The following is a 13,880-nucleotide window of genomic DNA, read 5'->3' on the forward strand; positions in this document are numbered from 1 at the left end:
TAAATTGACAACACTAGATGCATAAACCAATCCAATTGGCGTCACATCTTTAACTTAGAGAGAAGACGTCAATTCATCTAACGTCACCTCTTCAAAATGAGATAATTTGAGAAATAATCTAAAAAATGAATTAGTTTAAAATTTCTTTTTAAAAATTCACAAGCTTCATTCCTTTAATTTAAGAAATAAATATTGTTACATCATCATATTTCAATCGTAAAAAAAAACAGGATTTAAGGATTAAAAATCGCTAAGTTTTTAGCATTTGAGGTGCTCTTATGGTCTTAGGGATGTTCTATAATGATGCATTTCCATGCATCTTTTGTTGTGTTTTTAAAAAGTTATTTTCAAATACGCTAGCTCAATAAAACTTATAGGTTCATAAGATGCCAATGAGAACATTGTATTGTAATAATAATAGAATAGATTACAAATCTATGAAACTATAAGTTCTTAAATAAATTGATACATATAAATAAAAAAAAAATACGAACCATAAAATATATGAACAAGTGAATGAATAAAGTTTTACTAATTTGTCTAATATAACCGCTCCACTATATGCTATGTTGCGGATTTGACCCTGCTTATGTTTGAGTCCACACTTATTAATATGAACCGTTTCCTTTCAAAGTAATATTTTCTACACTTTTGCATTGAAGGATTCAAAGTACCACAAGTCACCTACATAACATTCACTTTCAATGTGATAATATTACAAGTTACCTAAAAATCAAGTAGCTTTGTAGACATGTTCATCTTGATATACTTCATTTGACATCAATACCTTGAGGTCTGCATTGGTTACTCTCTGTATAAAAACATATAACATTGACGTCAGGTAGTAGGGATAAAATCATCATGAAAAATCAAAGTGAATGCAATATATTTTATTTATTAGAATCACATATAAACACAAATTGCATTAGACTAAGTTTGTTACCAAAGTAATCATTTAAGCCAGGAGTTTAAGTATCTCAAGAAAGTTACTTTGAGGAATTTAATTAAATAAATATTTATAAATTACTTTGTGCAACAATTCAATTTAAAAAAAATTATAATTGCCTACAAAATAGTTGATTCTTATATCTATATTTATATTACTTATATTCAAAAGAAAAACAGACTAGTTCTTAACCTTTTTTGTCCCAGCCAATAGTTTGAATTTCCAGAATAGAGTTTCAAGTTCATCATCCTTTAGTATATAACCATGCTGAAATAACACATAATAAGTCGTGAAACATAGGTAACAAATATGTAATATGCTTTTATTGTTTATCAACAAAATGATGATTACCTCTTCAAGTCTCTTTCTCAATGCTTGGCGTCCGCTATTATAAATAGGTTTAAATAGTTAATGAAATATAGAAAATATGTCACAATGCAAATTAATCATACAATTGCAAATTAAATTAACTTTCAAGCTATAAACAAAATATAAAAAGTAATCTCCATCAATAATCAAATAAATAAGTAATTTAGGTAATGTTACACCATTCTATTGGGACATTAATTCGGGGTTTAACATTAGGGAATTTTTTTTTATATTTATTCGAGTTTTTTTCTATGAGAAACACACTATGTGAGAGAGACACCACATACTTACCCAAAATTTATAATAAAATTATTGATTCTGGAAATTTAGATGAGTTAAAACATGAGGTTGCAATTATCTTGTGTCAATTGGAGGTGTATTTTCCTCCATCATTTTTTGACATTACTGTTCACTTTATTGCTCATCTAGTCAGGAACATTAGATTTTGTGGCCAAATTTATTTAAGATTGATGTATCTAGCAGAGTCATACATGAAGATCTTTAAAGAGTATACGAATAATCATCACTATCTAGAAGTTGCGGCCGTTGAAATGTAGATCAGAGAAGAAGCTATTGAATTTTGTTCAAACTATTTGTAAAAGCAAACTCTAAAGGAATTCCCAAGTCTCGTCATGATGGAAGATATAGATGTAAAGATACACAAGGTATAAATGTTAAGTTAATGGATCAAGATGCAATTCTTCAAGCACATTTGTATATATTAAATAATGTTGATGTAATTCAACCTTACTTATTTGCTTACAAAAGACTTATCAAGGAAAATTTCTTCTGGGTGAGTGAAAAATTGTAGTTGACAGGGCTTAACAATTTTTTTATAAATTATTTTAATGAAAGTGTTTTTAAAGATAGGAGTGCATCCGAGACAATTAAATGGATGTCATATATTCCTAAGTGTAATTTAATGAATTTGAGTGCATACGACATTAGAATTTTTTTTATTCTATACAAAAAAGATGATTATAGTACCGTATAAAATTGCGGGGTTATGGTTATGGCTGAATCAATGTATTTCTCTAGTTCTAAATATAAGAATCTTGTAATGCGATATAGACCATACTTTGGAGTCAATAAGTATATTTGAGAGATTAATTATGTTATATTTAAAATGCATTTATTAAAGTGCAAGTGAGTTGACAATAACGATAGTCTACAAACTAATAAATTAGGATTCACACGGGTTGACCTTCGCAAGGCAACTTATATGAACAGACTATTCATCATGACATCCCAAGCAAAAGTAGTTCTTTTATGTCACTAATCCTTCTAACAATAGATGATCAATTATTCTGCAAGAAAAATATATTCTTGCTAGTGATGACAATCAAGATTTAACTCTTGATATTTCTAAGACCTCTTATTTCGCAACACACGTGCGTACTTCATATAAAAAAAATGATTCAGATGATGTGTATGTTATTTGTTATGATCATTAAGAATGGATATGGAAAAACAAACAAATAAATATTTTATATGACTTAATAATGTATATATTTATAATACTAATATGTTCCATTTGCTTTTGAATATATATATATATATATATATATATATATATATATATATATATATATATATATATATATATATATATATATATATATATATATATATATATATATATATATATATATATATATATATATAAAGTAAGTGGTAAAAAGATTTATATGTGATATTTATTTATTGTGATTGAGTGAATAATGATTTTATTGATTTATTGTTATTGTTGTTGTGTTAGTAAAATGTTTAATGTTGTTTTTATTGCAAGCAAAGTTAATGTCGTTGTTGTTAGTAAAAAGTTTAATGTTGTTATTAAGGTTGAAGATTTAATGTTGTTGTTGTCGTTGAGATCGATGGTTTGAAGGTTTGATTTTATTGTTGTTATCGATGATTTAATGTTGTTGTTGTGTTATCTTAATTATTTTTAAATGTGGTTCAAATGATAGGTGTTTAACAATCAAATATCATTCACAAAAGAAGACTTTAAGATGTTCGTTTAAGTTGGGAAACTTTGGTTTTTCCTTTGTTGGTTAATCTTTTGTATATGTTTTAGTTTTGATGTAAAAAAAAGTGTGTCATTTAGACTTTGGTGTAAACAATGTATAGTTTTGGTACATCCAATATATGTAGTTTTGTTTCACAAATGGATCATTTGTTCAGGTTCACAAATTGTACAATTTATATTTTGTTTCAGAAAAATACAAATTAAAATGAAAATTTTGTAAAATTAAAAATTAAAAATTAAAAATAAGGGTTTCCCCTCAATTGGATCACCAAACCTAGGTAAGAACCCTACATCTATTACCTCGGATACAAAAGAAATCGAGAGGAAAAACAAAGCGCGCTTTCTAATTTTGAAAATAAAAAATATTATTGTTGAGAATCAAACCCATGTCAAATGACACTTTTTCCTTCGGTTGGAACTTTCAACCAAAGGAAAATATGATGCGCTCTCTATTTTTTCCCTAGACCTTTGATCCTAGATGAAAAGTGACGAATTTTCCATAACATCTTTTTGATACCTCATCTCCCCAACCAAGAAAAAATATCTTTTTCAAGAGAGGTAGAAGACATTTTTCGTAGTAGTAATGTCAGTGTGTTTAGGAAGGAAGATATTCATCTATTATTGAATATCAATAAAAATTGATTTGAATGCATGATGTAAGTGTGTTTAGGAATGAAGATATCCTTCCATTATTGAATATCAATACAAATTGGTAGGGATGCATAATAGAGTTTAATGCACGCCATCCCATGTAAATTTGGCGTGCTACATTTGTTTACAAGTTTAGACAATTATTTTTCAAAATGTGATTTATAGATTTTAAATTTAGACTTGAAAAGGGGAATTACTATAAGCTCGTGTAAATTGTTGGTTTTTTTTTCTTATATATTTTGTTGGATTTTATTCTTCATATTCTCTATCATACTTTTTTATGTGTGTGATTAAAACCTAAGGTTTGAACTATTTTAAATCCTTATGAAGTTCACATAAATCTATTAATAGTTAATAAAAAAGGAAAATAACATACCTAAGCTTCCCTAATACAATACTGGCCTCAATGGATCTTTCAAGACCAATAGCCTCTGGAGATATTATTTCATATGTGCCTTTATGTTTTAACATCCCATCCTATAAAATACAAGGTATTAATAAAAAAACAATATGAAAAAAAGTATCTTTTATGTGTTCTTTTGCATAAGTATTTTACGTATTAATATCACAACCAAACCTGATGAATTCCACTCTCATGAAGAAAAGCATTAGCACCAACAAGAGCCTTGTGCGGCTGTAGAAACATCCCAGAGTACTCTTCAACCTAATTATAATAATTATGAAATTTGAACTGAAAAGGGGAAATTATAAACAACAACAACAAACATAAAAAGAGTTTCAAATATATACCATTTTGCTTGTCCTTAATATTTGTCTTGTATTAATTCCTGTATGTAGACCACCTAAGATATCATTACCTCTACACGTCAGGGCCATTACAACCTTAAATGTACAAAGAAAAGTGATAATGAGTGATAAAGTAGTAAATTGAATAATAATTTAAATAAAAATGAGAGATAATTAAGTATAGACATTTATTAATTATATTATGAACTTCAATGAAGATGAATTAAAAATTAATAGGGAACACATTTTTAGTAGATCGGCTTGATAAACATAAATTAACTGCATTCATATAATATGACTTTGGAGGTCTTTCTGTTTTGGTCTTTTTGTTATTCCAATACTTTTTTTTTGGTAATATAGGGATTTGCTTTTAGGACTCAGCTACCAAATATAACGGGTGTATGAGATTCGCTAAGAAATTGTTACTTATTTTTCAAATATTTTTAAAGAGCCAATTTATGATAGGCCTCAACTTTAAGGGGGTTGTTTTCCATTCTCTTATTGATGTTGATAATCTTGTTCTTATTGCCCCCTTTCTTCTCCCAAAGTTAGATAATATTGTGGGATTCTTAGTTAATTTGGCCCTTTTGGCCAAATGGGGATGAATGTTCATTTCGGGAGCTTCCAGCCTTTGGTGTGATATTCTACATGCCATATATGATCTTGGGGTTGTATCTTCTTTAAGGAGGGGGCAAATATATGGCCTCTCGATCTGTCTCCACTTGGTGGAAATGAGTCTCTCTCTTGGGAACCAACAAAGTTGATCCTTTTTATTTGTTTGTGGATAGTATCTCTATAATAGTGGGTTTTGTTTTTCAGACCTCTTTTTTTGGCCGACCCTTGGGTAGGAGACACTTCCCTAAAGTTTAGGTTACCAAGGCTATTTCCTATTGTTTTTCACCTAGTGAAGATGGTGGGAGAGAATGGTCAGTGGGAGGAAGGAGAGTTAATATAGAGTCTGAAGTGGAGGATACACTTATATGTCAATGAGTGCATTTGCTCTCAAATCTTTTTTATGTTCCCCATGGTTTGACTCTCAACCAAGATAGGGATAGGTTGTGTTGGCATGATACTAGAAACAAGATTTTTTGTTGCCTCTACCTATCATCTTCTGTTAGATCTTGATAATTCTTATGATCTCTCTCTCTCTCTCTCTCTCTCTCTCTCTCTCTCTCTCTCTCTCTCTCCCCTCTTATTCTGAACACGGGTCTTCATCTCATTTGAATTAGTTAGGCACCTCTTAAGAGTATGATTATTTTTTGGAAACTTCTGCAAGATGGTTTCCCCTTTATAGAAAATATGTTTAAGAGAAGAGTGATTGTTGACTTAGCTGCAAACTGTTGTCCTTTGTGCGAGAGTGTGGTTGAGTATTTTCCTATTTATTTGTTACTTGTGAGTTAGATCAATCGATATGATATCAAATATTTAATTAGTTAGGTTGGATAATAATTCTTCTCAGGGATGTCACGCTTCATTTTCAGATTTTTTTATTTTAATCTTTTTAGGTGGTAGGCAAGGTTTAAGGGTGGTTTTACAAGGATTTAATATTATGTTGTTTGAACCATTTGAAATGTTCGAAAAAATATTATTTTTTCTGGCTTTCCAACAATCGAGAAAGATGTGAAAAACAAGAGCATTTTTTTTACTTAAAAATAGTATCATGGTATATTAGTGGAGAACTTATTCTCCTTTTCTGTTTGACTTCACAATCCTATATCGTATTTGAACCAATAGCGGTTTTAATATATATATATATATATATATATATATATATATATATATATATATATATATATATATATTATATATATATATATATATATATATATATATATATATATATATATATATATATATATATATGAAAGTTTTAGTTTTTAGATAATGACTTTTATGTTTTTTTTTAGATCTCTAATTTTGTTTGATGGATATCCTGGTGGTTTTAAGCTCTAGCTTGTGCTCCATTAAGGGTGTGGTTTTGCGTTGTCCATTTTATTATATTTTTTTCTTAATACTTTTAGTTGGGCACATGTTGTTCTGAGTGAATTCACTTCTATTGTACTTTTCCTATGTTAATATTATTTTTCTCATTAAAGAAAAGTTGCTTTTAGGTTGCTAGTTGCTACTTGCTACTTGCTACTTGCTACACCCACATATGCTTTTAGGTTTCTCATTAGTAAGGATCTCTTAATTTCCTAATTGCTAAGGATGGTACATTTATTTGGAGATAAATTAGACATATCTTGTGCCTACTAGCATTTTGTTTTTAGGCAAAGACGTAACATTTCAAAAAAGAGAAAAGAATCTAAAGGACAAAGATGTAATACATTAATTGTTGATCTGATAATTAGCATAATAGAATATAATAGGGACGGTCATAGCCAATTTTGGGTCGGGTACTATAATACCCATCTTGATATCCGTGATTTGAAAAAATCCTCACGTTCGAATTCATATCCGTTAGGGTGCCAAAGTTAGCACTCGTACTCGTGTCATATGGGTATGTAAGTATTCATACATGTACCCGTAACCTACATTCTTATTAAAAATAAATAGATCAATTATAAAATATTATATAATTTTAAGTTTTTAAAAATATTAAAAAAAATTCAAACAACTTATTGTTGAAATAAACAAACACTTATATTAAATATTTAATGATTTAACATTGATATATATTTTATAGTTGATAAAATATATTTTTATATAATAATATAAACTAAAATATATAAATAAAAATAAAAATACATATATAGTGTACCGGTATGGGACGGGGTAGATACTAAGGTGTCCATACCCGCGCTCATACCCGTTTATTTTTATGGGTAATTATCCGAATCCATGCTCGTATTTATTTTTGCGGGTTTTTATCCTATTCGTTATGGGTAAATTTACGGATATCCATCGGAGATGAGGCAAATTATCGATCCTAAAGTATGAAGATATAGCTTACTATTATTTATTATTTATGATTATAAGGACAAATATACAATTGAAAGTATATATCTTATTGTAATGCCCCTTCAATCCATCTATGTAAAAAATTAGTTAGATTATTACAACAATAAAAAACTTAGAATGTTTACTAGATTAAATTTAACTTTAAAAGTGACAAATTATATTTATTATAATTTGTCGACCTGTATATCCAAACTGAACTAATTTATAATATTTCGTTTAATTATGTGTTATCCAATTTAATATGAATTAATCTTGATAGTTTTTGTTTGATTATTAGATTTGAGTTTTCAATTTGTGATTTGATAATAAATAATTTTTTATTTTTTATAATTTTTTAAAATGAAATATTAAATTAATATATCACTATAAATCACAATTTTATAAAAAAATTATTTGTCGTTAATATTATTATTAGATTAATGAATTTGCATAATTTTAAAATTAAATTTTGTTTTTTATTTTTTTAATATTATTTCTAATTTTTAATATTTATGTAAATATGTTTAACATTTTATTATTATCAAGTATTATGATATGTAAATGAATTTTGTTCATAATTTAACTGTTAAAAATATGTGTGATTATTCTGTTATAATCTTTTATTTGAAACACAATCTATAAATCTAATTCAACTCTATTTATAATTTAATCTAAAATTATAGATTGCACAATGAGCTCAATACATTAAATTTTCAAGAATTAAATAATAGATTAGAATGGTTCAACTCAACCCGTATTTTTCCCTTAATAAAAATGCATATTTTTTCAAATTTTTACAAGGATCTCCCAAGTCTCCAATCCTTATACAAAAATTTCATTAATTGTTATTATTTATTAATGAAAAGTAGATGATTAACTCACCTCTTCTAATGAAGCATTACCCGCCCTTTCACCAATTCCATTAATTGTTACTTCTAATTGTCTTGCACCTGCACGTGCACCCTGAAACCAGAGAATGAATAAATTAAATATGTTTTATGTTTCTCATGACTATATTTTTAAGTTTTATTATAGTTAAAAAGTTAAAAAACATTATTTTTACCATTTTTTTGAAATCTTTTAACAATTTATTAAAAATAATTAATTATAAATATCAACATTTATTTACATTAATATATAAATATAAATAAATATTATTATTAAAAAATAGTTTATATTTATTTAACTCAAGTAAGAAATAATAGCTGAGATCTCACTCATTTCTCTTTAACAATTACAATTATTTATCACTAAATACACATTTTACTTTATGGTAAAGATGATAATTTTTAAAGTTCATAAAAAAAACTCAATAGTTTTTAAATATTTATTCTGCTTAGAGTAATACAACTATCATGATTTTGAAATATTTATTAATTAAAAAATATAATTTCTGATATTTTATGTTTACTAAGAACAAATGGAATGGTAAATTATGGTTACCTCTATGGTGTTGGCTGTAGCAAGTCCAAGATCATTATGACAATGAGTTGCAATGATAACATTTTCAATTCCAGGAGTATTCTTTCTTATATCAGCAATGAGATTTCCATATTCAAATGGCATTGCTATACCTACAGTGTCGGGTATGACTACAGTTGTTGCCCCTGCTTTAATAACTTCTCCCAATATTTGATAAAGGAATTCCTTCTCCGATCTAATTCCACAATGCACAATTATGAACATAAAATTCATCATCAGATAAACTTTTGTAACATGCCAAAATAAGCCAGATATATGGTTTACATAATCACTGAATCAATAAGTTCGACAATAGAAAAAATGAACGAATTAAATTAAAATAAATATTATATAACAAAATATACATATAGTAGAAAAAAATACAATAGACGAGTGTGTCCAATACTCCCTCTAATTTTTGATATAAAAAATATATATTTTTTTAAATTTATTAAATAATTAATGTATCAGAAATATATATATATATATATATATATATATATATATATATATATATTATATATATATATATATATATATATATATATATATATATATATATATATATATATACATATATATATATATATATATATATATATATATATATATATATATATATATATTTATATCGATTTTTTAATTAATTTAAAAAATATTTCTTTTATATTAAAATTAGAGAAAGTATAACTTTTTAAAATATTTTTATTACTTAAAATTCTTTGAGATTGAAAATTTACTAGAACAAAGAAGATGATCATCCTAAAACCAAATGACATATAACATAGGGAATATATAAACTCTTCTAATACAATTCACTTTTTATTATTTATTTCAATATAATATGTGGTATAGAGTCGAGTTTTTATTTATTTGCCACATGTGATATAATTTTGACTTTGTGGTATAGGATTTTAAGGTGGTTGGGTTGGTCTTTTGTTATAAATAAGGATATTTTGTCGATTTTTGAGTCTTTTGATAATTTAGAGGTGTCGGTTAAGTTAAGAGGGCAACTTGTGATGGTCTGGCATATTGTGGTTTGAGTTATCTTTGTGTTAGTGGTAGCTTCTGACCTTTGACTACTGACTACTAATTGTGTGTGCATGTATGATTAACCTATCATGAATTATTGCATGTTAACTATTTATGGGAGCATCATTGTGTGTCAACTGACTAATGTGCAACAACTATTACGCTACTGGTATGCGTTATTTCTTTGACTTCTGTTGTTGATGTATGTTCTGTTGGATGTTTTTCTATTGCTGCTTATGTTTGTTCTGAGTATGAGATACCTTTGATACTCAGTTGTGTTTCTGCTTGAAGAGTTGTTTTGTCAAAAAAATTCAAAGGGGAAGACGCAGAACAACATGGAGTATGTTCAAATTATTCTAGTGCATAAGGGACACATGTGAAACACGATGTTCCAACATGTGTGCTGCAACATCTAGTCTCTGACAACAGACAAATATTACTGTAATTTTGGTTAAGATTTATTTAATACAATATTCACTCTATAAAGAAGATTTATAATTCATGAACATAGTTAATTGGGATGTTCTGGCGCAACATGTGGAACACGGCGTTCCAGCATGTGGGTAGTGCAACATTTGACCCTTGTTCAACAAGCCAATGTTATTGCATTTTTAGAGTGAAATTTTGGTTGAGATTCAATCAGATTTGTTGCTATATTTAGCAATGCATTTGTGAGATTTGTTTGAGAGCTATTGAAGATCAAATCCATTTAAATGGATATTTAAATTTGAATTTGAAATATAACAAGTCATATCTTTTGTTGGAGATTTTTATGGAGCAAATCAAATCCAACATATTCAGTTATTATTCTGAACGGAATTAAACCAAAAATCTAAAGGATAAAAGCCCAAATGCATTTCTTTTTAATGAGACTCAAGTCTCATGTTTGGGAACAAGTTTTGTGCGCTAGGATTAAGTTCAAGGTGCTAGGGTTTTTTAGTCTTTTGTTAATTGTATTCTACGTTAATTATATCACTCATATCAGAAGGATTCGTGTTGGATTTTGTTATGTGTACACCACATTATTCCTTCAGTCGTTTGTCATAGTTGTTGGTTTCTCTTAGTTGAGTTGTAAATTCAACATTTAATATTTTTGTTATTGAAGTTGATCACTTGAGATTAGTGATTGAGAGAAAGCGGTAGGGATTTTCATATTTAGACAGAGTCCTAAATAGAAAGTCACTAGGATTAGGAAGAGGAATTGAACATCATGGGGTTGATGTTCATATAAGATTAATTGTACTAATTCAAAGTAGTAAATTTCCTTTCTTGAATAAAATCCCCTACATACGTAGGTGTGGTTTCACTGAACTGTGTTATCAATCTCTTGTATTATTTTATTGCCTTTTGCATTGTGTTATTGTTGCTGTTATATTATTCTCATATTGGTTTAACAAATTGGATCGGTTATCCCAACATCGTGTCCAACATTTTTCCTCCCAAAAACAATTTTTCAAAATTGAAAATTAAATAGAACAAATGAAATGATCATCTTACAACCAAATGACAAATAACATAGAGAATATGCAAACTCTTTCGATACAATCCATTTTTATTTGTTTATTCCGACATCATATATAGAATATTGGTCTAATGAAAAATGAGGAATTAATTTATAAAAATTAATTTTTCTTTAGAGTTACTTATACTTTAAAATATTCTCTATATGCTCTGACTTGTTATTCTCTCTCAATAGAAATAAAGAAATTTAATAGCATACATGAGATGTTTTTTTGGGTGCCTATCATATTCAGTTTGTTGGTTCCATGTCGTCTCCTGTGGCCTAGAACATGATCATTCCCCTCGTATGGAACAACTTGATTCCTTTTAAAATGACGGTCTTTTCTTGACGATTTTTGCAATATATATTCCTTTTCCGAAAGAATTTGACTAAAATGAAGGTAATTGGTGATCCAAGTGGGATATCCTGTCCTTTCTATGAGAATTCGTTTGAGTCGATTTCACAATTTTTTTTATTACTTGTGAGTTAGTTTTATCAATGTGGTATACAATTTGTTGGTGATTGGGTTGACAAGTGGTTCTTCCTAATTGTCATATCTTTTTTTCTTTAATTCTTTTTTTTTTTAGACAATAGGGTTAAGTCTAGGGCTGAATTGATTATGATCTGACACGATGTAATCTCTACCATTTGAAAAATTCGTAACGATGTTATCTTTAATGGTGTTACAAAAACAATGAAAGAGATGGAGGAGAAGAGTGATTTTGGCGTGAACTCATACATGTACTTGGATTGAATTTTGCATTGGTTCTAAGATAGATTATGGTATGTGGTGTTTTTTGTTCTCTTGGTGAATTTTGATCTATTGATGATGATTCTGATGATAAAAGCTCTAACATGAATCTTCAAAGATTAGTCTTTATTTGATTGACCGTTGATGCTTTTCTTTTTGTTGAATTTGTCTGTAATTTGTAATATTTTTTTCCTTTTCAATTTTGTTGGATTTTTATTTGTACGTTGATAATTCTAAGGACTCCTTTACCTATTCTATTTATATATATTATTTTACCAATAAAAAAAAATATTTGTTTTACCTAGTATGATACAGACATTTTTATTCTATTAATTGTTGGCCTTTTGAAATGTTGAAATTATATTTAATTTCTTTTAATTATTAGCCTTTAGAAATGGTTATATTTTTCCGTAAATTTAAAATTCTTTTTATTCTAGCCTTTTTAATTTTTTTATAACTAACATTTTACCTTTTACAAGGTACTAGAAGAGAAGTAATAAAAATAAATGTTAGCAACACAAAAATTTCTAATACTATTTCGATAATTATTACTTTATGAATGAATAGTTCTAACCTGACAGCATCTTCGGCGCCAAATTGAATATCACAACACCCTAAACTTCGTGCAAACTTCACTGTATCACGAGCAATCTTCAGCACCTGATCCTTCGTCTTTCTGAGTTTATATTCCATGTGAATGGGACTAGTGGCTATAAAAGTACAAATTCTTGGTCTTTTTGCATGTTTCACAGCCTCCCACGTAATTGCAACATCCTTCTCATTGCACCTACACATACCACCTATAACCGGAACATAACCATCATTATCAACATCGTTGCCAACATCTTCTGCTATCATTTTAACTGCGGTGAAGTCGTCATTGGAAGCAGAAGGAAACCCTGCTTCAATGACATCAACACGCAACTTTACTAGTAGGCGCGCGATGTCGAGTTTCTCCTTACAAGACATCGCGGCCCCGGGAGATTGTTCGCCGTCGCGGAGGGTAGTGTCCAATATGCGAACATAGGTTGGTATAGGAATTTGGTTTGGAATGTATAAAAGATTACCGTTTGTGCCTTTTGAGGATTTACAACTTGAAATAGAAGGTTTATCTGCCATATGAGATTTTTGTTTGATTTTTTGGGTTATTGGAAACAAGTATACTCAATGAATTGGAGAAGTTTTGAAGTTTTATATCTATGAAGCATGACCTCAAAGTTTTATCCCCACTCGTTATATATTAAATAAATCAAACAAATTCTACTTGCAAGTACCACTATTTTTCATAATACTATTATTGTTATTTTATTCTGTTGGCTGAGATTATAAATTTTTAAAACCATGCAAAGGTTTTTTCTCTTCATTATAATCTGCGAATTGCCCCCTCTCTCTAAGTTGATTAAAGGGTTAATTTACGATTGAATACTGCGGAGAACCAACTTTGCTATGAATCATG

General features: G+C 28.1%; 1 protein-coding gene across 1 annotated transcript; it reads right to left on the reverse strand.

Moving 5' to 3' along the window:
* Positions 1-54: 54 nt before the first annotated feature.
* LOC127131607 (probable 2-isopropylmalate synthase) lies at positions 55-13,543 on the reverse strand. Its single transcript, XM_051060519.1, has 10 exons — positions 12,999-13,543; positions 9,123-9,336; positions 8,562-8,642; positions 4,743-4,835; positions 4,570-4,656; positions 4,369-4,469; positions 1,298-1,331; positions 1,139-1,213; positions 770-811; positions 55-87 (listed from the first exon to the last, which is right to left on the reverse strand). Exons 1-10 carry the CDS (start codon positions 13,541-13,543, stop codon positions 55-57), a joined length of 1,305 nt encoding a protein of 434 aa, XP_050916476.1.
* Positions 13,544-13,880: the final 337 nt, after the last annotated feature.

This window comes from Lathyrus oleraceus, chromosome 3 (genome assembly GCF_024323335.1).
Source record: "Lathyrus oleraceus cultivar Zhongwan6 chromosome 3, CAAS_Psat_ZW6_1.0, whole genome shotgun sequence".
Taxonomy (NCBI): Eukaryota; Viridiplantae; Streptophyta; class Magnoliopsida; order Fabales; family Fabaceae; genus Lathyrus; species Lathyrus oleraceus.

Bases quoted from the DNA above. Each gene is read 5' to 3' on its own strand.
- LOC127131607 (XM_051060519.1), bottom strand. From the start codon at position 13,543: ATGGCAGATAAACCTTCTATTTCAAGTTGTAAATCCTCAAAAGGCACA. The intron at 8,643-9,122 runs GTAACCATAATT...CTCTGGTTTCAG, and splicing joins CTACAGCCAACACCATAGAG to GGTGCACGTGCAGGTGCAAG. The intron at 4,470-4,569 runs GTTTGGTTGTGA...TGTATTTTATAG, and splicing joins ATGAGAGTGGAATTCATCAG to GATGGGATGTTAAAACATAA.